At 41.5% G+C, this 27,662-nt stretch overlaps 1 protein-coding gene across 3 annotated transcripts in view; it reads left to right on the top strand.

The window, feature by feature from the left end:
• LOC113008767 (carboxyl-terminal PDZ ligand of neuronal nitric oxide synthase protein-like) overlaps window positions 1–27,662 on the top strand; it is a 233,425-nt gene that overhangs the window by 73,235 nt on the left and 132,528 nt on the right. For all 3 annotated transcript variants that reach the window (XM_026146482.2, XM_026146483.2, XM_026146485.2), the window contains exons 3-4: window positions 10,116–10,208; window positions 17,842–17,900. In XM_026146482.2, the coding sequence (XP_026002267.2) occupies window positions 10,116–10,208; window positions 17,842–17,900 (152 nt within the window). The remainder of the gene's footprint in view (window positions 1–10,115; window positions 10,209–17,841; window positions 17,901–27,662) is intronic.

Here is a 27,662-nt window from a genome sequence, read left to right on the forward strand (position 1 = left end):
GAAAGAACAGAAATAATAGCAACTGCTTAGATAGGTTAATACAGATATTGTCTTGACTGTGTGCAGACTAGTCTTAACTGGCGTTAAATCAGACCTAATTTAAGTGGACAGGTCTGCATTTAAACTGTGGCTGGCAGTAAGCACATTTCTACAGGAGAAAGATCACCAGTTTGAGACTGGGAGGAGAAACAAACCCAGCCACAGGGGAGGGGTCATAAGCTAGTTAGGCCCCAAAACCCAGATAAATGGCACAGTTGGATCAGGAAGAGCATCCAACATAAAATCAGTGCCAAATCAGACATGCTAATCTGTTCATACGGTGACTTATTTCCCTGTGAGAATAGTGTGGCAATAGTTGGCAATCAGATTGACTGTACCATGTTGGCTATCTGTTGTGGATCCAGTGTTCTGGGGGACACGAACTCTAAAACCAATCTTGTACAATTGGCTGTATAACTGATTAAGCACGAAATTGTAAGTGCTCATAGAACAGATGTATAGAGATAAATATTGATTTTAGTAAATGCTGTGCAAAGGTCAAAATATGCTTTTTACTTCACTAAGCACCTAATGACAACACCACAGTTTGCATATTTAAGAAACCTTGGCTTTCAGTTTGTGTAATTAGGAGCTTAATGATCTGAGCTGTTAATTAAACTTAATAAGTCACTCTATTATTGCTTTCTCCTCACTCTGCTCTTCTTAGGTCTTTGTCTCCTTTTGTCCTCCCTTTTTGTTTTTCCTCTCTCTGGTTCATTCTTTACAGCCCTCTGTAGCCCTTTTTCCTTTCTCTAGAGTAGCCATGTCATTGAGATGGATGTGTACTCGTGATTGGCCAGGGAGAAACCTCGGAGCTTGAATGGCATTGGCTTAGAACAATTTGTGTGTGTGTGTGTGTGTGTGTGTGTGTGTGTGTGTGTGTGTGTGTGTGTGTGTGTGTGTGTGTGTGCTCACATGCAGATGGAGGCCTGCCTGGTTAACCAGTGCTGGTCAGCATCTGTGTTATTCTGTGTTGTTTAATAGAAGATGGACAAGCAGTGTAGTGATCTCAGTCTGAATAACTGGCCTCTTTTCTAGCCTGCTAAGATCATTGAACACTCTTGGTAACTGCTGTTACTTGACCTCAGTTGTGAACTGTGTGTTGGTCTATTGCCATGCATCTGATTGGTTATTTTAATCTTTTGTTTCAGTTCATAATAAGTAACACATTTGAAATAGTTGCTAGCAGAACTGGCATCGATATTAGACTTTATGAGTAACGGAATTACCCCAGCATGTTTAAAATGAAAAAGACAGAATAGTTGTGCCTCAATAAGCTGTTAATCATCATTAGCAGTGAAGGAGCCATGCGTGTAAGAGTCACAAACAGGATCAGAAAGATCATTGTGTCTTGAAAATGAATCCGAGCACGTTTGGATGGAAATGTGTGTTTCTTGCTTATACTAGCAAACTAGCTTGTTTAGCATGGTGGAGTTCCTAATTCAGTGTTTTTGGAATAGTGTCCTAGGCTTGTAAATTCTGTCATTCTGTACAGACACTTGATAAATTAAGTGAGAAGCCACATCATTAAAGCTCTTGCCTAATATTGTTAAGGTTCCCTTCATTCTGTCATAGCTGCTTTAGTGTCTTTGAACTTATCCACCGTCATTAAGGGGTGCCATTTCCCAACAAAGGTGGACAGGATCTGCCAAAGTAGCATCTGCACTGTGTTTGTGTGCTGCCTGAACTTCTCAGTCTCATGCTTTGTTTGACTTTCTGGTTATATTTGGACACTGCAAGACACTGACTAGAATAATGAAAATCTTGTAGTTCGGACCAAAAATTGGGTCAAAATGTCTGTTTACCAGACTAAGCCTGTGCATTAAACAAAAAGTCTCTAATCCTTTGGGTTTAGTATAATGCTGGGGTACCTTTACAAGCATATGCATTGAATGAGGATTGATGGGCTTGTCTAAGAGTTGGCTAAACCTTATGCATCTGAGTGTTTACAGCAGGAGCTCCAGTTCAAACTCCTGTGCACAGAGGGTTAACTCTTCCTACAGTGCTATAGTGTTTGAATGTTTGTCATCAGCAGATGCTAAGGTGTTCTGGATTTTGCACATCATTCTTACACCTAACAAAAGCAGCGACGAAGATGTGGATGAGCTGCTTAACCCAGTTTCACTGACTCTAACATAACTACTGACATGGAAAGGACAAGATGTCTTACATTATATGACGAGTAATTTTACATGTAATTGTGTCATTAGCTTGCTTTTCTGTTGATCATTATTATTCCCTGCCTTAAATTTCACAGTGAAAAAAGCATCTGCAGGCAGCAGACGTGCATGTTTGTGTCTTTGATGCCAAAATGATGGATTATACTGGGAACAGAAGGAACCTTTAGGAATTAACAACCTGCTTATCTGCAAATGGTGCCTGGAAATGTTGGACTTGTTTGCATGATAGATGAGCCTGTTATGGACCCAAATATTCATTTCATTTCAGTAGGTTTAGATGTGAACTAATATATGTCACTACTCAGTATGACAAGGTTGTTTATGTTGGAAAAAAGAAATTCTGGTGTTTATTACCATTTGTAATAACAATAGTGGTTCTTGCTTTCACTTAATAGCTTTAACGCTGGTAACTTGGTCTTCCTCACTCAATACAGTCAACATTACAATGGATTGTCTATCTCGTGAGACATATGGACTCAACAAAGAGTTCTCACGTGACCAAAAGATGATACCTAAGTTGATGATGTGAGAGGAAAAAGAAACATTGCATGATGGGAGCATCTTCAAAATCCTAATACAACAGAAAGTTTCTGATGTTGTTAACCCAGCTTACTTAGGATTTTTTTTAAATCCTAACATTTAAACAGGAAGTACAGCGACAGATTCTTATCTCAGGATGTCAAATGCCGCTGTCCTGTCAGATACTTCTGTGTCCTTTGCTTTGCCTGTAATAATAACAGTAATGCTGGATGCCACCACCTAACTAAAGCACTAGAAAGTCCACAGGAGACTTGAAGGGTAGCGGATTAACTCACGAAGCTTAGAACTACAAAGAAAGAACTACATTCATGGCACATTTGGGAAGTATGTGCTTTGCGCTTTGTTTGACTTTGCTTTTCACTTGTTGATGAGGTTTAGTAAAAACTGAGATCTGAATAAAACTACAGGATGCTGACATCTAAAAAAAATTCAATTTTATCGATTTAACACTGAATAACAGAAGGCTAAACTGTTAGCTTGGTGTACTATTAAATCAAGAAGCTCATGGTTTTTTGATAGGTTTTTCTTCATACTTTCTAATGCAAACAGTCATTTTGGCTGCAATCTAAGTGACAACATTGATATCATTTTAGGTGTGAATTCAGGAGGGTTATCCAGCAGACACATTTCAGACAATCCTCAACAACCTGAGCGGCACTACAAACCGTTATCTGTGCTCATTCTAACCTTGTCCTGTATAGCTGTGCTGTTGGGACTGTAAAATGAATGCTTGTGCAATTTCTCAAATACAGCAGTTTCTGTGCTGCAAGTTTTTTAATTGCTTGCATTCATTTTCTCATATTTTACAGATAGATGCAGCAGCGATGTGATTTATAGTATTGCTACTGCCTCTTGAAATGGAAGCTGTAAGCACTAGGGAGTGTGTGTGGTAGGTAATGTGGATTTAGCGACAGGGCCATAACAGACAGGAATAGACAGGCTTATTAGCGAGAAGTGTTCCTGTCATAGTTTACTGCATGCACTTGGCCAGTCAAACCCTGCATGAAAAATCTGTTAAATTGCTGCTGTAATCATCTCTGTGGAGGTCAATCGTGCCATCGATCAGCTGCTCCAACGTTTAAATCTCGCATCTATAGCACAGTCAACATTACAATGGATGACAACATGACCATAAAACCACCAATAACACTGACACGTAAACATTTATAGACTTTGGAACTTAACCATATTGAATAGTTGAAGTGTTTTCCCAGATTATATGTAGGGAATATTGTGGAGGTTTTCGAATTTTTTTGAAGGTATCAACAGATTGTTGAATGCAGAGCTTTGCGTCTAAGTATTCTTTATATTTAGGGTTGTTAACCAAATGCATTAACCTCATTGTGAAAAAAGCATAAAAGGGCAGCGAAAAAAAGGCACAGTTTGACATCGTCCCTAGTACAGAGTCTGTGTCATTTTACCCATGTGAAACTACCCCAATTAATAAGATCACTGAATTCACAGCAAGCATCAAATGTGCTTCCTCCGGTTCTCTAGCTCAGCAGTCCCCAACATTTTTTGCTCCACGGACCGGTTTATGTCTGACAATATTTTCACAGACCGGCCTTTAAGGTGTCGCGGATAGATGCAACAAAATAAAACGAGTACCGGTACCAAAATATATATATATATATTATTCATAACACACGAGAAAAGACCCTAGGAAACCGAGTTAACAATAAAAACGTTAAAAAAAAATAATGATAAAAACCCTAAAAACCATAAATTTCACACCCGAGCCTCAACTGTTGCAACAGGTACCAACAGACTCACGAACCAGTGGTTGGGGACCGCTGCTCCAGCTCAAACAGTATTTCCTGAAATGGGAAGACAACTGACGTGGACAAGCATCTCTTCAATTGTGCTCGATACCAGAAAAGCCAAGTTTGTACAATGCAGAAGCCCGAGTCCTCTGACATTTTTTGCATTTCATTCTTGAAAATATCTCAAGCCTGTATTGCGCTTGGCTTTATACAAGCGCAAGATCTCTTTTTATGACCTCCTTAGTTAAAGTAGGACTGTTATTACAATTGCTTGGAAGACTCTACTCTTGGACCTCCTCACCTCTCCATATGCATACAGTGATAACTTAATCCTTTAATGCCAGGTGTTTTATATTTGATGAAAGTCATATATCCAAGTTGATATTTAAGTTCTTAAAATGGTTTAATAAACACTCCAGTTTCAAAAGGTTTGAATTTTTTTGTCAAAAATGTCATGCCTGTTGGTTCAAACTTTACAGGGTTAGAGAGCCTCTCGCAGAACAGACCACATATTAGTGACAAAAGACATGACACTGAAGTCAGAAATGGCATCTAAGAAGTAGTTGGGGTGTAGGTGGGTTGCAAAGCAGCTTGCATTGTCTGCATTAACTATATACAGTCTGAAGCATCTTAAACATCATACATCTATATTGCTAATAGGATCAGTAAAATGGAATTAGCTTAATTTTGTATTGTCAAGGGATTATTCATATTGGACTACGGCAATTAAAACTGGTTTCTTGTAAAGTCAGTGCGAGCTTGGTTGTTTGTGTCTCTGTGTCAACAAAAAGCATTTCCTTAAATTCAAACCCAAGGACAAGCGAGTGTAACTAATGCACTAGATGTCTAAAAGTGAATTTAAAATTGATACAGCAACATCAGCAGACATCTGGAGAGATTCAGAACCCTTACAGTAACCCTCTTGTCTGAACAGTTGGGTCCTCCTCTGCAGTATATAGACTGTAACTGCTTACAAAAGTCAAGCACTGTGGAAAACATTATCATTTCTGCTCTATTGTTTTTTCTCCTTGCTTAATATGTCCTCATTTTAATGAGCCTTGTACACTTAATTGTAGAAAATTGCCTCTCAAAACATTAGCAATTAGGCGACGCTGGAACCTAAAAGTGTATTTGGTGTCTTTTCTGTAATAAATTACTTAAAACTTATGAGATTGTTGCACAGTAATTTTCTGTTGACTCACTAATTGACAATCAACAACTCACTAGTTTGAGCACATTTACGCATAATTGGTCGCGAACTGCAGAGAGATGGGAAATGTGATCTCTTAGCAAACAGCTCTGGCACTTTTTGTGCACTGACAGCCAGTAAGGAGGTGATTGGGTTTCTTCAAAGCTTTCTTAAAGCTTCTTGCTTTTTCAGACCGATGCAGACAGGGCGCTCTTTCTGCATTCTATCAGCTCCTTCATTATACAGACGTAAAAAATTCATAACACAAGAAGTCACCTTGTCAGCATGTGGCCAGAGATTTTAAATGTCATCATTTTTATTTCACTTTGTGATCTCAAACGAGCCAAAGTTGTGACAAAGCATTGACAAAAACCTCTGTAACATAAATATATATGTACACTACTGTTCAAAAGTTTTAGAACACCCCAATTTTTCCCTTTTTTCATTGGGAATTACGCAGTTTAATGTCTCATTGCATAATACAAATAAGCAGTTGGAGCTAAAACAGAAATCATAGACCAAATTGATAGACCAAAGTGTCTTCTAAACTTTTGACTCATCAAAGTAGCCACCTTTGGCAGATATAACAGCTGAACACACCTATGGCATTCTTTCTACAATAGAAATCAAAATTCTTCATAAAGTTCTTCCCATATCTGTTGCAGAAGTTCCCGTAAATGTGGCACTTGTAGGTCGCTTTGCTTTCACTCTTGTGTCTAGTTCATCCCAGACCAGCTCGATGGGGTTTAAGGCTGGAGACTGTGCTGGTCACTCTGTGTTTTGAAGCTTACCATCTTGTTCTTTTTTCCTGAGGTAGTTCTGGCATAGCTTGGACTTATGTTTTGGGTCATTATTTTGCTGTAGGATGAACCCCTGACCAACTAGGTGCATACCGGAGGGTAGTGCGTGGCGCTGAAGAATGCTGTGGTAGCCATTTTGGTTCAGGGTGCCTCTCTGTACAAGTCACCGATTCTGGATCCAGCATAACAGCCCCAGACCATCACACTTCCTCCTCTATGTTGGACAGTTGATGCCACACACTGTGGAACCATCCATTCACCTACTTGACAGCATATAAAGATCCTGCGTGATTTACTGAATTTGTATAAATCACTCCATAATACCAGTGGCAGTGGTTCATGGACCAGCCAAGCCTCTTTGTCTTATTCTGATGCCTGGCTTTCTTGCTGCAACTATTCCTGTCAAACGTGCAGCTCGAAGTTTTCTCTTCAGAGTTGAAGCTGAGACTTGCTTACTACGACCAATATTAAGCTGTGCTTGAAGCTGTTGTCCTGTGAGCTGCCTATCATGCAAGCGACTCTCAGAAACTTGTCCACTGTTTTATTTATGGCTTTGGGTCTGTCAGACCTCTCCCTGTCAAAATTTCCCCAGTTTCTGAATGCCTTTCAGTGGTGAAAGAAACTGTACTCACTGACACCCTGACTTTCTTTACAATTTCTCTGTAGGAGAGACCTAAACTTTTAAGTGTTATGATGGTCTTTCTCTCTTCCATTGTTAATTGCCTTATTCTCGCCATTTTTGTAGCAACACACTACTTTCTGCAGTACAGTACTGTTAAACTGATGCTCACGAGGGTATGGTAGCATAATGTGTTCCAACACTGGTTTTATGCAGACAGATGGGGTTGTAAGTAATCCAGAAAAGTTGGAACACCTGGAGGAATTATTAGCAGCAGCTTTCAAGGATTGATCAACCTCCTTTAAATTGTGAACCCATTTTGTGTTCCCTGGAGAAAGGCCTTTTTATATAATTCTGAAATGTACATACTTTTTTTGTTTTGGGTAACCTTACCTTTTTTAACCTCTGACAGTTCACCAATTAACTTTGTACCATTTCAAGCTATCCATTGGACTTGAATGACTTGAATTGCAATACATAACTGTGCATGTAGTAACCATTTAACATTATATCATTATTTTTCTTATACTGGGCCTTGATGCAACACATAAAAGCAAACAAATAATAATAATAAAAAACCCCAAACCTCATGCTCTTCTGATTGGCTGTCCCTCATAGATAGCATCTGGGTGGACCATCTGCTTGGAGCCAGAGCTGTCCCCGAGATGACTGAATTTACAATATAGATATAAAAAGTGTTTCGAGCAGTCTGAAGCCAGACTGAGAGAGTATTTGGTCAGGGATTACTTGCACATACACTGACGTCACTTGAATATTTCCAAAAATGCAGCTCCTGTGGGGTGTTCCCAGTCTGCAGTGGTCAGCATCTATCAAAAGTTGTCCAAGGAAGGAGCAGTGGTGAACCAGCTACTGTCTCAGGGGTAACCAAGGCTCATTGATTCAGAACTCATCAATGAGTTGTGCTTTATTTAGACCAGAGTGCTCGCTTTGCTGTTTTTATATGCACCCCAATGTTCTGATGTCTTTCTTTGATTCACTGAGTGGGTCTTCCATAAGCGTCTCACAGCATGGTAGGATTGTACCTAATCTAACCTCAGTCGTTTCTCTGATGATGGCTGATGGCTAGAAGTAGACATAGAGGTGTGTCTCCTGTCACCTTTCAGGTGGTGCTGTATAACTCAGGGATTCAGGCATCACTCGGCTGCATGTCAGTTTGCAAGATCCCTATATTAACACAAAAGTCACTTGATCCAGGATTTTTTTTTTAGCCCTGCTCTGTATTTGATAGGCAAACAGTGTGGCTCCATACACTATTGACTGTGGGTGCCTCCTGCAGGGTTGTTTTTTGACACCGCTCACAGCTCCATTAAAGGCAGCAGAGACCATGGAAGCTGTCTCAGCTTGATTTATGGGGTATAAATTGACTTTAGCATAGCAGGAGTCTGCCCATCATCTTATATTCACTCAGCTGGGATTGCCCTTTTTCTGCAACAAATCTTGGTCATTGTCAGGTGTCTGTGCTCAAATAATTTCATGTTCATTCAAGCTTTCTTTATCTAATGCTTTCTGGTACTTCTAACATAGAAACCAGAATGTTTTTAAATTAACCACAGAAGTTTGTTATTGTAGGGCTGATCAAGTTTGCAAAAGCTGAAACGATGCTTATTCAAATCTTTCAAGTGTGTTTATGAAGACACAGTGAAGCTGGTTTTATTCATAGTTTGACTGCGTGCTTGGTTTGTGGCAAGTGCAATATGAGTGGATGCAAATATGCTCTGGGTGTTATGAACAAAGAACGAGCTGCTTTAGCAGAAGTCTGCATGACATGGTAAAAAATGTGTAGTACCATCATTTTGTATTGGGACGATTATATGGCTTATGATAGATGAACATATATTGTTGGGGCACACACATCTCGACTTGGAGATGACATGCATCACCACGGTGCTCATACCTACCTACACAGAGCCTACACAACTTTTAGATCAAACCATTAGAAATGATGTTGGCTTGATTTTTTTCAACAGTGTGCTCTGTCTATCTGAAAATATATTTTTCACAAAATTGAATAGGCAGCACGGTGGCACGGTGGTTAGCACTGCTGCCGCACAGCAAGAAGGTCCTGAGTTCAATTCCAACATCATGCCGGGGTCTTTCTGTGTGGAGTTTGCATGTTCTCCCCGTGTTTGCGTGGGTTCCCTCCGGGTACTCCGGCTTCCAAAGACATGCAGCTTGTGAGGATAGGTTAATTGGATAATCCAAATTGCCACTAAGTGTGAATGTGTGAGTGAATGTGAGTGCGAATGGTTGTCTGTTCCTGTGTGTTAGCCCTGCGACAGACTGGCGACCTGTCCAGGGTGTACCCTGCCTCTCGCCCTATGACAGCTGGGATAGGCTCCAGGATAAGCGGAAGCGAATGGATGGATGGATGAAACCCTTAATGTGTATATATATGTTGCACAACAAATTTGCATCCAAAAAATTTTCCGTGTCGTCTTTTCACACCGTGCTCGGTCTGTACAAACTGAACCTCAGTTATCTGCTGCTACCATTAACTAGCAAGATGTCAATGTAATTTTTTTAACATACTTTGCTTTGATACATATGTAAGACTGTTGAGCAAGCCTTGACAACAGACGCTTGTAGGGTTTTTATGTCCAGAGGTTTGGGTTGAGTGGAAGTATCACCTCTGTACCTTCAGCTGCATGTTACACCGGTGTTATAACTAATATAGTTCTGAAATCACAGCAGCTTTAACTCAACTTTTAGATCAAACCATCTAAAAGTTAGACAGGGCTGTCAGACATGCGCCAATGTTGTCATTTGATATTTCTTCCCTGTTTCGTATAATTTTTTTTTCCACTGCCCCAGGACATGATTCAACAGGTGGACCCCCCCTCCCCCAACACACACACACACACACACGCACGCACGCACGCACGCACACACACACACACACACATCCCACGTCTACCTTTAATTTTCCAAAGAATTAATATCGCTTTGCCTGTCTTCTCTCTGCAGTATGAGTTCAAGGTCAAAAACATCAAGAAGAAAAAAGTCCACATCGTGGTGTCTGTAGATGGCGTGAAAATCACCTTGAGGAAAAAGAAGAAAGTGAGTGAACTTTTTTTATAAATTGCAAATTAAAAGCATCTTTTGTACTACTTTGTACTGTTTTGTACTGAATTGTTGTCACCCGCATCGTAGACCTTTGAACGGATCAGTAAAACAATATATAAAATGTCTTGGTGTAAAAACATTGATGTTTGTTTTTGGTTCATACGTGTGCTTTATGGTTGCGCATTGACCACCTCTGTCATCGGCCACGTCGATCCTTTTTTTTTTCTCTCTTGTTTCTTTTTTCTTTTCTTTTTTCTTTTCTTTCTTTTTTTTCTCTTTTTTCTCTTTCTTCTTTTTCTTCTTCTTTTCTTTCTCTTTTTTTCTTTTTCTTCTTTTCTTTTTTTCTTTCCCTTTCCTTTTCTTTTTTCTCTTCAATGCCCAATTCATCACGCATATAGCACTATCACTTGATCCTTGATAGTGCTGCAGATGACAGCCAGCTCTATTAGCCCACAACATTCACCGATGCTTACAGAGTGGTTAAAGGTGGGTGTTGACTCTAGCAGTTTAGGGCTACTTATTTTCCAAGTGAGATGCCACTTGGGCAAAGGAAATGTACTGATGGAAATGGAAAGCTGTGTGGATAATCTGCTAACAGTGCCTCACTTTATAAACACAAGTGCAGCCTTTGCCTTGCAATGAGTTTACCGAGGGCAGCACAAAACGTGCAGCGCTGCAGCAAGAGCAAGTATTCTCCTAACTTCACAGGCATACATGTTTCTTGTAATTTGAACACAAGAAAATGCTCCGAAATTAACTCATTCACTGCCATTGACGTCTATAGACGTCAATGGCAGTCAACGTAAGTTGAACTGAAGCCCACCAGCAGTAAAAGTAGACCTGCAAGGAGGTGCAGGGTTTGCGCACGTAAGGGATTGCGCAGTGAGACAAAAATGTGGTGCAAGTCTTGTTGTGTTTCACTGCCAGCCATTTGACAATGGCTGGCAGTGAATGAGTTAAACTAAACATGAAAAAGGAAAAAATCACTGACAGCTGTGGTGTTAAAGAAACTGTGTTGTGTTTGGGGTTTTTTTTAAGCTACTTTTCCTGCATTTCATATAATACTGCAGGTATTTACTGTACTAAAGGCATAAAAAATACAATTTTCTTTTCACCCCGTATATATTTTCACTTTGCTTTCTCTGTCACCCTGTAAATTCCCAGCAATTGTGTTTTAACACATAATGAGGCTTTTTGTTGGCACAAAATCAGTATGTCTGGCCCCTAATGTGTATCTGTCAACAGCTGTTTAATTTCCTGTGTCTTTGTTTGTAGCAGAAGGTAACGACCAGTCCTCTTAGAGAGCATGTGTGACAACGGAAGGACTACTAAAGAGAATACAGTGCTTGATGGGGATCAGAACCATTAGCAGAGTAGAAATCATGAATTAAAAGATGAGGAAAGAGCAAGAAGAAAGCTTGAAGAAGTTGAACTGACACTGGAGAGGAATCTGTGTTTCCAAGTGAGCTGAGGATGACGGGACAGGCTCTGTGGTCGACTCAGCGAATGGAGGGAATAAAGACGATGATGATCGATGAGCTTAATCCAGTCTTGCCCGCTTTAAATGGTGTAGATTATAGGGCCGTCACCAGATATCTGATTTCAGAAATATGGTACTTGGTGCCAGGACCAGGAGAATTCCAAGATGCTTGATGCTCGGTTCAATACAAAAAGAAAAAGATTATCCTCTGTACTTAAAGATGAACTCTATTATTTCAGGACAACACAAGAAGGATGATACTTTGTACTGAAAAACACAATAGCAACGTTTTCATATTGCCTTTTGCAAATCAGTTTCACCCCTTGGTCATCTGACTTGAATGGAAAGTACTACTATACCCACTTCTGGAGGGGTGATATCCTGCCCCCATCAGCTCTGGAAGAATATAGGTTACTAGCTACAGTACCTGCTGTAATTTCAAGGGAAAATGACTGTCATGTTTACAAAGTTTTTGTATTAAAAAGCATCTGAAGTACATTTTACCTTTTTAGGGTTTGTGTATTGAAAAAGCATTAAAAAGCATGCTTACCTCCTTAAACTCCTAAGACCCGAAATCTTCCACGGCATGCATTTTTAATTTCTCTTTGATATTTGGGCATATTGGGGCCCGATGACTGTAAAAACAAAGAATTACCAGATTTATTTTTTTTACCTGATTTTTGTTTTTAAGAAAAATAAGAGCCACATATGAGGATATTCATTTAAAATGTTGATAGAACAGTAGCAGTATAATGTCCTCGTAAGTGAATATTAGGGCCTTGTAGAGCAAAATTCAGTATTTTGGTCTAAATAACCCAAAATGTAATGTCCACATATGTGGACGCCAGGTCCTAGGAGGTTAAATAAAAACTGTGGGCTTCTGTAGATAATTTGCCATTTACTAACAACTCAGTTTACCGGTCGATCAACGTCCATACCTGCACCTATGGTCACGAGCTCTGGGTAGTGGCCAAAAGAACAGGTTTATGGATACAAATGGTGCAAATGAGCTTTCTCCAGGGGGTGGCTGGTCTCTCCCTTAGAGATGGGGTGAGGAGTTTGGCAATCTGGGAGGGGCTCAGAAAAGAGCTGGTGCTCCTCCACATCAAAAGGAGCCAGTTCGGGCATCTGACAAGGATTTCTCCTGGGTGGCTCCTGGGTGAGGTGTGACACCGGGACAGACCCAGGACACACAGGAGAGATTATATCTCTCACCTGGCCCGGACAAGCTTTAGGTGTTGGCCGAGGAAAGACAGGTCTGGGTTTATCTGCTTAGGCTGCTGCCCCCATGTCCACCTGACCTGGCCACGGTTAAGTGGAACAAAATAGATGGATGGAGAACAATTATAAATTGATTATATTTGCTCATAACTCATAATAAGGCTATTTTGCGTTAGCAGCTTTACAAAACCTAAAACCTCACTGGAGATGACATGCATCACCAGTGCTTATGGATTTTCTCTGTTAAGCTGGAAATCCTGCTTTAGGCTCTGTGGTCACATAAAAAGGGGTGTTTCTCCAGTCAAGTGACTCTTTTTCTGCACAAAATGATCCCTATGAGAGGCACCTCCCCCAATCAGAGATGATGATCATCCTATAGTCATTAAAATGTATACAGAACATAAATATAAGAACATAAAAATATAGCAGTGCTGTTACAAATAAGACACGATATTAAAGCTGTAAAAGACAACAACTGTAAACTTGGTATTTAGTGCACAGAATAAAAAAAAATCCATGTAAAATACTTCAAGTTAAATATTTTATGACTTATGATATTTAGAACTCAGTGCTAGTGTTTATGTGATTGGGTCTCACTAGAAACTAAACATTAAAGCCCCATAGGTTATGAAGGAGATGTGAAAGCTGCTTGAGTTTGATGCTTGAGCAAATTAAATTAATTCTATGGTTTGAATAGAGATCCTGTGTTCCAATATTACATACTGAGGATTCCAGTGAGCGTGTGATGCATAGAGCTGGCAACAGTAAGGTATGGGCAAACTGAGCTGACTTTGAACACAACCTGGTCCTGACCAGGTTGAGTATCAGTTACCATGGTGATTTAGCTACCGGTAGGTAAAAAGAGAGTCACTTTTGTGACACAGAAAAATTTGGCTTTAAGGTCAGCATAGCTTGCTAACTCATTAATTTCGCTTTGTAATACATTCCCCCATACAGCTTAAGGTTAGGGCTGTGTCTGCTTTGGCTGATCAGTGTGCCAACAGGGAGCTTCAGCCCATCTGACTCCTATGCCTCGTGTCCTGGACCTCTCAGATGTGCTTGTGTTATTGGTGCCCTCTGGAGCATTTTGATAGAATTATCTGACGGCTAAAAAGCCAGTCCAAGTTTCTTCCTCTATGTTTCACTTCTCTTTCATATACAGTTTATTTTAAACACTCTGTGCAAGCCTGAAAAGCAATCGAAGTCTTGTATTTAAAGGGACAGTCTGTGTCTTTGTAAGGAGATGAGGCAGCTCCAAAATCTGATTGCCTGTTGGCAACTTGCTGGCTGTGAAAATGGCAAGATTTCCTCAGCTGATGGTCCACCATCTGCACAGACCACACATTTCCTTAGTTCCTTTGTATTGGGAAGAATGAGCAAATGATGCAGGGATGAATGTTCCATATAAAACCAACTTGCAAGATGGTTTCCTCCAAATTCTGATGAAAACTGTCAAATTCCTTTAAGCTTTTTGGAGCATCATTTTTGGCACACTGATTTTGCTGCTGTAGTCTGAAAAAACTTTATAGTTAAGCTTCACCTGAAAGACTGTACCTACTTTATGTAGGACTCACTCAGCTTATATCAGGTGAAACTCTGTTGACTTACAAAGGCCATATTTGTATGTCAGATTTACATTAATGTCTGAATGGCCCTGAAAGGAGTTGGCCTTTAATCGGACTAGTTTAAAAGTCTAGCTTTGTTAGTAAATGGCCACCTGAAAACATCTGCATATTTGCTCTATAGCTTTGTTGTGGACAGCAGTGTGAGTGGATGATGCATACTGTAAGTATTCATAGGGTTAAGGCTAATGTCCTTCATGCTTTGTGCTTCAGCAAATTCAGTTCAATAAAAAATATCAAAGTGGAAAATCTCAGCTGTTACTGAAGCTTTACATCAGTATTTGAAGAACTGTTTAGGAAATACTGTATATTCTCTATAATATAGATTCTCATTTCCGGTGACCAGATGCACATGAAGTCGACAGATTTATATTTTTTGGAAGTACTGAGTCCGCAGACATCACCAGATACTTTTAAGCAGCGTAGAATCGTTCTGTCAGGAGTACTGAACGGGCACATTGGCTTTGGGACATTTATTTTTTTCAGCTTGCCTACTGCATATGTATTTCTTTTGAGGTACTTTGAGTACTTAATTAAACCATAAAACTGCGCTTAGATTTGAGCCTGACAATTTACTACAAATTGTGCTGAAAATGACAGCACAAAAAAAGCACATCCCTGATGTGAATGTGATAGTTGCCACTAGGAGGAATAATTTATTTGGAAGCCCAAGGGAGATGTTATTAAAAGTGTGAAATCAGTGCATGTAGACTGCTCAAAGTGGTGCCCAAAGTTTGACTTGTCCTGTAGATTTTTGCTGAGGCCAAATCTTGCATGTTTAGAGCAGAGCCCTGCATGTTTCTGGACCTTAAAGCTGGCATTTTACGTTAACAGAACAGAAAGTGTCACATCGACAGGAGAGAAAGAATAACACAAAATACAAGCGATTGATGTATTAATGGCTACAAAGTTGTTTTTGACATTTAACAGAAATGTTAAGTGTTTTAGGTTTTAGGTCACAATTGTAAGCAGAGAATCTGCACATAAACAATAAGGTAGAGATCAAAGTCTCTGCGTAATGTGTACTGAATGTAATGAATATTGAGGTTTTTGCTGAAATAGTTTGTTATCCACTGACGGCCGTGAGTCATATACACATGCCATTCATTACACATGGCCATACTAAAAAATACCTGCAGCTACATACACATGCAGAAAACAAAAGTGATGTGCACATTTATGCAAATGGAACAATAACTTCATTTACAGGCTAACTGGTGAAAATCTCCACACATCCATCTATTTAATGCCGCTTTCCCGCCGTGGGTCAATACACCAGACCATCCTCTCCCAGTTCATCCGAGGGAACTTTAAGACTTTCCCAGGCCAACTAAGAGATATAATCTCTATAGCTTTCCCTGGATCTGCCTCAGGGCCTCTTCCAAGTAGGCAATGCTTGAAACACCTCGACTGGCTCCTTTCAATGTGGAGTTCCTTCTGAATGAAGGAACTTCGCATCTCAACAGTAAGGGGGAGCCCAGCCGCCCTTCAGAAGAAACTCATTTCTCCCACTTGTGTCCACAGTCTGATTTCTGCCCAGGGCTCGTGAACATAGATGAGGGTAGGGATGTAGATCAGCAGCTGCACATTCACACTCATCTCTCAGTTCACCACAATAGAGCGGTACAGTGTCCGAATTTTGAAGCCAATAGAACTTGAGCATCTTTAAAAAGCAGAAATGAGATTCTGACACCAACTTCTGGAACTTAGATGGGCCTCGAAATTCAGTTGTGCAGAGACTGAATAGCTCTCGTAGCAATAAGAGAGTAAGTCGTACCCAAATTTACAAAGAAATTTAGTAAAATGCCTTCTCCAAGTCCAAAAAGCAAATAGAGAATAGTTCCTCAAACTCCCATGTACCCTCAAATATCCTCGAGAAGATAAAGACCTGGTCCAGTATTCTGCAACGAGGACAAAAACCCCCGAATTTTTCCTCCTGAAATTGAGGTTTAACTAACTGAATGTCTCTCCTCACCAGTATCCTGACTTGGACCTTCCCAGGGAGGCTTACTAGTGTGATCCCCACATAGCTGAAACACTCCCTCTGGTTGTCCTTCTTAAAAATCGGAACTACCACTCCAGCATACCAAACCAGAGGCACTGCCACAGATTTCCACGCCATGTTGTAGAGATGTGGCAACCAAAACAGCTATGTAGCATCCAGAACCTTAAGGAACTCAGGGCGAATCTTGTCCACCCTGGGAGCTCTGTCATCAAGAAGTGATGAGACATCCCACCTTTGTCTTTAGACAGTGTCAGTCCATGGTTCCACTGAACTCTGTGTGGTTTGCTTCAGCACCACCCTCCACTTGAAATATGCAAAAGTCTTTTGCTGTGTTGTTTAGTTGTTAGATTATTCATGCCCACATTAAGTTTGCTTGTGTTTGACTTACTAATTTCCACTGCTATTGGTAAATTACCAAGGGCATTCATCAGAATGAACGGGCTGCATCTGTGTTAATAAATTAGTACCTGCTTGTTTTGTAACTATTTAGTTTGGCAAGCCGGCAGTCAGTTTTTGCTTTTCTTTTTTTGTTTTTGGAACTTTGTATTATCCTTTCGGCTTAGGTTGTCATCTCTACTTTACATATGCTAACAGGACAGTTCCACCTTCACTTAAATAGCAGTTAGCTGTCAAGTCAGCTAACTGAAAGCCAGGCACAAACTCAGATAAAAACGCAACATGATAAAGTTTTAAAAAGAATTCTGAAAAATGAAGGGATTCAAACTATATTTAATTTCTGACAACAAACCAAAAGTGAGCACAAAATATGGATATTTATTTTTCTGTACCTGGCTGCCCTCAAAAGGCCCTTGGTCAAGTGTACTGGCGGGATGCAATTAAAGGCCAGTCGATGGATGAATGTTTTCTTGTCGAGTTTGGCTCCTTGTCCCGAAAGCTGAAATGTCAAGTGTGACGGTCAGCAATCTATTTACATCTCTGAGTGCAAAGGAGGCATTCAAAGAGCGCAGATTGAAGTGATTGAATGACTCGGTCAACAAAGGGCTCTGTGGAGACAGAAATCAACAAGAATGATTCCTGTGTGCGTCTGTGGTGACATTTTGATTGTGACATTAAGGTGAAAGGTAGATTTAATCAAACAGACAAAAGGAGCAAGTAAAAAATGTATGTGAAGGGCTCACAATGATATCTGTGCTCACGGAATATCATCTGTCTGTCTTTGAGTTTCAGCTGATTTATGCTCAAACTGTCCAAGCAAGGAATGTTTCTTATTTCATTCGTCTTATGTATCCAATTTTTTTACATTTGGTGTAACTGAATGGTTTCGTTTTGTTTACACAGAAGAAGGAGTGGACATGGGACGAGAGCAAAATGATGGTGATGCAGGATCCCATTTACAGGTAAGCTGGCCTTAAGATTTTTTATTTTTTTTTGTCATAACGTTACATTTCTTTAGCTCATCTTTAAATGCTAATTTAGATGCTTTTTAATACTTATTCTAGTAAGTCAGTCCTTATGGCTCATTGAGCCTTTTCCCAAATGAATTTTAATCCAAACTTGATTAAGTACACTGTGGTGGCTCCGGAAATGAGAATCCTTTGTCTCTGTCAGTGCAAGCGTTGACATTTTGGAGAAAGAAGGCACTGGTAAGTCTGGCGATAACTTCCACCGACTCCTAAACAGCACAGCACCACCAACATTTCAGAAAAAAAATGCTAAACATCATATCAGAAGAAATGGTAATCAAACCAATCCTCAACACTGTTTTTAAAAATTGAATAAATTTTAAGTTCTAATGTGCCCAAGTGTCACTTCTGCTGTCATGTTAATTTCGGATCTCTTTCTCTTTTAATGGGGGCATCTAATTAAACCTGAGCCGTTAGTCAGCTCTTTATCCCCTGTAACCATACTGTGGTTTTCTGCAGTTTTGTTTGCAGCGCTGCAATTCTATCATAATCACAGCATGAGGTTTAATTGACATCTTAAAACAGCCTGAGTTGTATCCCAGTGGCAGCGTGACCTAAAGTAACCTTATTTACTGCCAGTGGTGTTGGTGTTGTGTGGAATACTTGGGATCTGTGTCTTTCCTGTGTTGCTGTTTTTCCTCAGAACAGACATTTTTATGTAAATTCAGAACATCAAGCAGACTCGGCTTCGAGGCATTTGGGTCTTCTAGTCTAGTAGAGGTTTGTAATAGTGTGAGACTTTCAAGTGTTATTCATATGCATCATATAGCACTTTATTCGATACTCTTGTTGGTTACATGCGCGGTATTGGGAGTATCAATATGCAGACTGGGTGAACCGGGGGTTGAACTGTCAACCTTCCAATTAGTGGGTTTTGTTCTGGATGATTGTGAGTCAAACAACAACCTCCAGGGATGGAAAATGATGCCGACAGTTATGTGTCAAGAACTCTGAGTAGCCACTTGTGGCTGGCTCTAAAAGCGAGCCATCACCATAGACTCCCACGTTAAAATTGGCAACTAAAGAGTATTAAACATCTAGTGTAGTGAAAAAAAAGGTTTCTCTTTATGGATGGATTCTTTTTATCATAACGCCGTGTGTTGTGTGTGCGTATACCGATTAGGCGTAACATTATGACCAACTGCATAATTTTGTGTTGGTTCTTCCAATCCATTGAGGCACAGACTTCACTAGAGTCCTGATTGTGTGCTGTGGTATCTGGACCAAGATGTTAGCAAACGATCCTTTAAGTCCTTTAAGTTTGAGGTGGAGTTTCCATGGATTGGACTTGTTTGTCCAGCACATCACACAGATGCACAGTTGGATTGAAACCTGGGGAAATTGGAGGCCAAGTCAACACTTTAAACTGGTTTGTTCTCCTCAAACCATTTCTGGACCATTTTTGCTATTAAGGATTACCATTTCAACAAAAAGCTGTACATGGTCTGCAACAATGCTTAGGTAGGTGGTACTTGTCACAGTAACTTTAACAAGGACCCAAGGTTTCCCAGCAGAGCGTTGCCCAAAGGATCGTACTTCCTCCACCAGCTCACTTTCTTCCCATGGTGTATCCCGATGCCAGGTGTTTCCCAGATAAGTAACCCACCTGGGCATCCACATGAGTTAAAAGAAAACGTGATTCATCATGATTCTTCCATTGCTCCATTGCTATTGGCGGTGCATAGGAGTCGACATTGGCACCCTTTCTGGTCTGCAACTATGCAGCACCATACGCATCAAACTGTGATGCAGTGTGTATTCTGATGCCTTTCTATCAGCACTAGCACCAACAATTTTGGCAGTTTGAGCTGCATGAGCTCGTCTGTCCACACAGGCCAGCCTTTGCTTCCCGCTGCAGACTGGAAAAACCCAACATGAGCTTTGGAGTTTTGGAGATGCTCTGACTCAGTCATGTAGCAATCACAATTTTGGCCTTTGTCCAACTCGGGTACAGTTCTTTACGTTATGTTATTCACTTCTGTCAGTTGTCATAGTGTTGTGCCTGATCTATATACGATGCATGTAATTTATTTTGCAAGCTCCATTCATTCAAATGTTTTTTAAGACTTGTAATTAGGCATGTACCTAACACTAAACTATCTGCAAGACCTCAGCTCCCTGACAGTTATAGTATTTTGTTAGCGTGTTACTTGAAACTAATTAGCAGATCTTTGTGTCAGAGTGACATAGTTTTATGGGCACAGCAACCCAGCTTGCTAGCGATAGCTGATAACTCAGCACCTCCTGCCAAAATAAGCTTCTGGCTCCAGAAAAACAAGATAGTCAGAATGCTAAACTGTAAGGCCTCAGAATAAAAATACTGGGTTACATTATAAGTCTGAGGTTACTGAGCAGAGAAAGAATGTAGATAAAAAGTATCTTGATAGCACATTTTATTATCAGTGTTTAAACCTTCAGGCATGTTTTAGTTGGGGAGTGAAGTTGAACATAAAGGCTATGTTGATCTGCATGGATGGTTTTCCCAAAGGTGAGCAAATATGCTTAATGTGTTTCCCGCTCTGGCAGTGAGATCATATCAGGTTTAAAAACTGGATGTCTCCCTGGGCCGTGTTTATTTTGGGGATATCCAAAATAATGGCGTGCTACTGCTCTAAATCAGCCAGTTTTCTTAATGTTATCATGACAAATTTTTGTGGCATTGTTAACATGTAAAAAACCTGTCAGCGACAAGCGAGAAAACAAAGAGGATTTAACTCAAATGTACAAATCCGATGTAAGTTTAATGGTCAAAACTGTTCCACTCTGCCAGAATGTCTGATAAAGCAGAGTGTAGGTACCAGGTCATGCTCTCAGCCCTGTTATGATCTTTTTTTCTTTTTATCTTGTCTTCTATTGTGCAAATTTGTTCACTCTCAATTCTTATTCTCTGTATCAGGAGATCTTGCTTGTCATTTATGAAAATGGCAAATTCAAAACAATGATACATTCTCCTAGAATGAGGATATTGTTCCCTGGTTAGCATTATCTCTTGGTGACCTAAAGGTCATGAACAAGATGGCGCCGAGTATGGCAGCCTCGTCGCGAGCTCCCCCAAGCAACAGCTTTTTTCTGTGTTTAATTTTACTTTTCCTTCATTTTATCGCGAGTAGCACATGTCTCCTTGTGTACGACCGACAAACCTTACTGGACATAAAAGACGGTCTTTCTTATAACTTTCCGGAGTTCAAGTTTTGCAACACGGACGCTCCGTTTGCAGACCCCCCATTCATCTCACCTGAGACGCCTTTGTTCTCTGGCCCTGGAGGCCGCAAACGCCAACGCAGAGGGAGAGGATCTGGCATTCTGGTTCGACTGAGACGGCGCACTAACACACCACCGTTACCCAGTTTATTACTGGCTAATGTGCAGTCTCTGGAGAACAAGCTGTGCGAGCTTCGGGCACGGATCTCATTCCAGCGAGAGATGCGGGACTGCTGCGTGATCTGCCTCACAGAAACCTGGCTATCGGACAAGGTACCGGACTCCGCAATACAACTACCGGGGTTCTCCGTGCATCGCGCGGACAGGTCACAGGATCTTACTGGGAAAAGCAGAGGCGGTGGTGTGTGTTTCATGATCAACAACAGCTGGTGTGATTATGCGAACGTGCACCCAGTCAAATCCTTCTGCTCACCGGACCTGGAGTACCTGATGATTAAGTGCCGGCCATTCTGGCTACCGAGGGAATTTACAGCAGTGATTATTACGGCTGTTTACATTTCCCCACAAGCCGACACTGACCGAGCACTCAGGGAACTGTACAGCGCGATCAGCAGCGAGGAAACCGCACACCCAGAGGCGGCGTTTATCACAGCCGGAGACTTTAATAAGGGAAACCTGAAGAAAGTCTCACCCAAACTCCACCAACACATCCATTTTAACACTCGTGGAGATCGGCTACTCGACCACTGCTACACCTCTTTCCGGGATGCGTACAAAGCCCTCCCCCGCGCCCCATTCGGCCAATCAGATCACCGCTCCATCCTGCTCCTGCCCGCCTACAGGCAGAAGCTGAAACAGGAAGCTCCAACCCGGAGGGCGGTGCACTGTTGGACGGACCAATCGGAGTCTGCGCTGCGGGACTGTTTTGATCACGCGGACTGGGAAATGTTTCACGTGGCTGCTAGGGACATTGATGAATACACAGACTCAGTCTGCGGATTTATCAGGAAATGCGTGGAAGATGTCGTCCCATCCAGAACAGTTAAATCCTTCCCAAATCAAAAACCCTGGATTAACGGAGATGTTCGCGCGGCACGGAGCACCGCCTTTGCCTCCGCGAACACATCGGACTACAAACACGCACATTACCAACTCCGGAAGACGATCAAAGCAGCCAAACGTGAGTACAGGGACAGGGTGGAGCAACAGTTTGACAACCCTCGGAGTATGTGGCAGGGACTAAACACGATCACAGACTTTAGAGGGAAAACCAGCACACCGCAGACCACGGCCTCTCTGTGTGAGGATCTAAACGTATTCTACGCTAGATTCGACACAGCGAACACCATGAGACCGGACAGTGTGCGCACCGCGGATGACGTCAGTGCGCACACTGTGTCTGAGGAGGATGTGCGGAGGTGCTTCAGGAAGGTGAACGCACGCAAAGCTACTGGTCCGGACGGGATTCCCGGCCGCGTCCTCAAGTCATGCGCGGCTCAGCTGGCTGGAGTGTTCACGCACATCTTCAACCTTTCCCTCTCTCTGTCTGTAGTCCCAGCCTGCTTCAAAATGGCCACCATCGTCCCTGTACTCCTCATTGAACGACTGGCGACCTGTAGCCCTGACCCCCATCGTAAGCAAATGCTTCGAGAAGCTGGTCAAGGACTTCATCTGCTCTGCACTACCCAACTCACTGGACCCTCTACAGTTCGCATACCGCCACAACAGGTCCACTGATGATGCCATAGCCCTGACACTACACACTGCCCTGTCACACCTGGAGAAGAGAGACACGTATGTGAGAATGCTGTTTGTAGATTACAGCTCAGCATTCAATACCATCGTTCCCTCGAAGCTGGACAGGAAACTGCAGGATCTAGGACTGAGCAGCTCCCTCTGCAGCTGGATCCTTAGCTTCCTGTCTGACAGACGCCAAGTGGTCAGACTGGGCAGCATCACCTCATCCCCCGTCACAATGAACACTGGTGCTCCACAGGGGTGTGTACTGAGCCCTCGCCTATACTCACTCTACACCTACGACTGCACAGCCACTAAGAACTCCAACATCATTGTGAAGTTTGCGGACGACACTACAGTGGTGGGTCTTATCACCAATGGTGATGAGACGGCTTACAGGGAGGAGGTCAGCGCCCTGACCCACTGGTGTCAAGACAACCATCTCACCCTCAACGTCGCAAAGACAAAGGAGTTGATAGTGGACTTCCGGAGGTGCAGAGAAGTACACACCCCCATCACCATCAGCGGCGCTGCTGTGGAGAGAGTGAGCAGCTTCCGGTTCCTTGGTGTACATCTGGCTGAGGATCTTACGTGGTCAGTACACACAAACAAAACAGTGAAGAAGGCGCAGCAGCGCCTCTTCTTTCTCAGGAGACTGAAAAGATTCGGCATGAGCCCCCGCATCCTCAGGACCTTCTATCACTGTGCCATTGAGAGCATCCTCACTGGATGCATCACCACCTAGTATGGCAACAGCACCGCCTACAACTGCAAAGCTCTCCAGCGAGTAGTGCGGTGCTCTGAACGGATAATTGGAGGTGAGCTTCCCTCCCTCCAAGACATCTACAGGAAGCGGTGCTTGAGGAAAGCGGGGAGGATCATCAAGGACTCCAGTCACCCCAGCCATAAACTGTTCAGACTACTTCCATCAGGAAGGAGGTTCTGCAGCATCCGGTCCCGTACCAGCAGACTGAGAGACAGCTTCTTCCATCAGGCCATCAGACTGATGAACACTTCATAGACACCTCACCTCCACTACTGGAACTTCAACATTATGCACTCCATACTGTACAGTAATGCCACTGTTTTGCACATGTCTCACTCTGTATATTTATTTTATATATTTTATTTATTGTTTACTCTATTTAATTTGTAAAATATGTGTACACACACACACACACACACGTAGAAAAATATTTAGTATACACATCCAGAAATGCATATACTATTATATATTGTACATATATTTATTAGTTTCAGATGTAGCCATTCTTGTATTTTGCTTGTTTACATTATTGTATTTTGCACAACTCTGTTGCTTGTGAAGCTCGCACACAAGAATTTCACTCACATGTACTGTACCAATGTACCTGCACATGTGATGTGACAATAAAAGTGATTTGATTTGATTTGATTTGAAAAGGGCTAAGCAGAGGAAAACGTCATGTTGAAAAAAAAGTCGAATAATATTAAAGTGTGAATATCAGAGTTCTGAGGGATTAGAAACCGCGGTTACGTTGTAAGATCAGAATTAAGGATGCAGGACGCGACGAGGTTTGTGCAGATGTTATTGGGGGAGACAGAACGGCTGGGAAGATCTCACCACAAGAGAATATGTGTGAGAAAGTTGGGCCTAACTTGACATGTCTGTGGTACATTTGACCCCACGGGACTTAAGATTGAGTTCATTCGATCATTTGCCAAAGGGCTATAAGCCTTTGATTTGAACTCTTACCACAGTCTTGTCTGAGCGGACCTGCTTAGACACAAACAGTCACTCAGTGCTGAGACGCAGCTTGTGAGAATTAAGTGGTTCAGACAGATTTGTAGAGAAATGATAGGAACGCTTTAAGATGACTTCACCATTAATCTCTTTGTCTTAGACTTACACAGACATGCAGAGATGTTGAAGTTTGCTCAAACGATGAAAGCCTGCCTGACTACGGTAGAAAAAAACCCTCGTTCTAGAGAGAGAAGTCGAAATAAAGTTGAAGACAGGTAGTGCCAAACTTCTTATTCTGCACCGAATGACTCATTCTTTATCCCACTGCTCCCTCTCTCTTTATCCTTCAGACGCACGCACGCACACGCGCACAAATTGACACACTCTCTCCCAGGCGGGCCCGGCTCAGAAGTGCATCCAGGAGCCCAGTTGGGGGTTTGGGCTTTGGAAATGATTCTGTCAGAAAGATGGATTTTTCCCTGCTGTTTGTGTAAGCGTCTCTGAGCTTAGGAATTCTCAGAGATTTTGTTTGGTTAGAGATGCCTCACCCTGTCCCACGCATCTAAACCTTGCGTACGGTTTTTAATATTACAGTCACAAAGTTCCCCCCCACCCCCACGGCAGGAGGAGGCTTCACAGGGTGGGGGCTTGAAGCCAAGTCCGATGGGTAAGCCTCATCGATCAGTGGCTGTCATCTGCTGAGCCGAGTGTGACAGATCTTCACGACATCTCATCTTTACTCTTCGACTTAGTTACGATGCGCCAGTCCAAACAGAAGTCTCAGTCATGAAATATTTGATATTTTCTGTGCCGGACTTCACTTCTGCTCTTCACATATATTTATGTTTTATAGGAAGTGTATATATCTTCTATACACAGTAGCAGAAGCGGCGATGTTAACATATGAGGATTAATATCTTGCCATATTTTTATATGAGGTGTCATCGTGTTTTATGACAAAAAAATGCTGATATGAAGTAGACACTGCTTCTGTAAGTAGTTATTTGTTATATGTTAGATATATGTGACAGTGTTGTTGTTTTGTTTCATATTCTTCTGTATTTCCCCTCCCACTGGGCAGTTTTTCACACATGAACTTTGGGCAATTTGGAGATAATCATGTTAATCCATCGTTGCCCTTTCTTAAATGTTGCACACAGCAGGAAATAGAGAACTTTAAGCATATTCTCACTACTGGAAACACTACTTGTTTGGCTGAGGGAGCTGCCTGGGGAATATGCAGGACACCCTCTCACTAATGGTAAATGTACTGAACTGTTAACAGTTCTATTGGCACATTAATACAAAGTGACATTACTCTCATGTTGCACATGAGAGCTTGATGGCTATAGACTGTCCACTGCATATGTGTTCTCACATGCATCTCTGGATGGTAAAATCCTAGAAAAATTCAAGGCGCGTGAAAATGACTTTACTGTCCTTTAGGCTCCATCAAAAGCATTACTGTGAGCAGCAAATGATGTATTTCATCGTGAGCTCTGCCCAACCCTGTAATGAAGTCTGCGGTGCAGTCTGTTCTAGCACTTTGTTACTGCTATGCAATTACAAAGTTTCACAAAGAGCTGTCGTGATTCTCAAGCTGTACCTGTGGCATTGTTCTACTTTAAGAGGCTCCCTAGTATTGGACAGGGATGTGCATTCCAAGCAAAAGTCCTGGTCAATAGTCTCTGGAATGGCTCCAACCAAATGGCTTTAAAATGACTGCACATAGTTGTGGTAGACTTGTAATATGCTAGCTGTACCTGGTGGATTTTATACTGGACAGTTTTTGTTTTAGAAATTTCCAGAAAATTTTTTTTGACAGTTATATTTCTCTTTTTTTCATTCTTTCTTTTTTTCTCGTCTAGTTTATCTTGAACCACTTATGTACCACATATACCAATCAGCCAGGTGACATATATACACTCCAGCCTATGATACATAAGTTGCTTGCTCAACTCAGTGAGGTCTGGTCCAAGTCATAACAGCCTGCAGACCTGTCGATGAGTGTTTTCTTTGGAAACTAGTTCGTCCATGTTTGGTCAGTCCGTGCATGATTACATTGCCCCGCCCATACGCGAATATATCGCCGGTTGGAAAATTTTTACATACTGCCCGCACAATGTTTGCCTTCATAAGTTGAAAGTAAAGAACAACTTTCACATATAAATGCCAAGAGACAAGGTTTTCCCTAAGCGTATTGCATTGTCTACATGTTAGCTATGAGTGGTGTGAGTTGTGTGTGTGACATCTAGATCGTTCAATAAAATAAATTTGACAAAAACAGCTTAAAGTATACTTATGTAACAAATTATTGATTCTCATTATTTTTAAGAAAGAAAACTTAACAAGGAGTGTTTGTTCAATTAGTCGAAGTTATTCATACTTGCTGTGAACAGCTGCTGAAAACCCTGAGTCATACTAGATCAGAGTAGCACAGAGTCATTATCAGTCAGTACTTCGGTTCTTGCCATCACAGATAAAATGAAATCATAATAGGCCTGCATCCCAGAGGTCACTTCTTTACCAGACAGCTGATACACTACTGTGATATCTGTGTCCTTGTATGCTTTCAAAGTTGTTTTTCTCTTGACTTTAACTTATCAATATCCCTGGAGAGCAGTTTATATATCTAAGATTGATCACTGTGTATCAGAATTTTACTTGAAAAGTGACCCGTGTCGTCTCGATTTCAGAGTGATTATTCTGTAAATGTTAATGCAGGGAAGATCTAGCATTTGCATCACCCTAATGTTATCTGAGAGTAAATTAGAAGGCTTCATTTAGTGAGGGGAAATCCCTATGTGAGAAACTTGGTATTACGTTTGAATACTGTACATCATAAGCTAAATGATACATATTCATATGTAGCTTTTCAAATGCAGGGAGGAAAACGCACATCAAAGCTGTGAACTGTTTTAAGCACTTATATGTGGGTTTTTCAGATGAGCAGACGCTGTGTGAATAAATCATTTGGGAGGATTTAGTGAGCGCTTTGCATATTTCTTTAGTGCATTCCTTTTTGTCCACAATTTTGTTGTCTATTCTATTATATTTTATTCTATTTTTAGCTG

Source organism: Astatotilapia calliptera, chromosome 17 (assembly GCF_964374335.1).
Source record: "Astatotilapia calliptera chromosome 17, fAstCal68.1, whole genome shotgun sequence".
NCBI lineage: Eukaryota > Metazoa > Chordata > Actinopteri > Cichliformes > Cichlidae > Astatotilapia > Astatotilapia calliptera.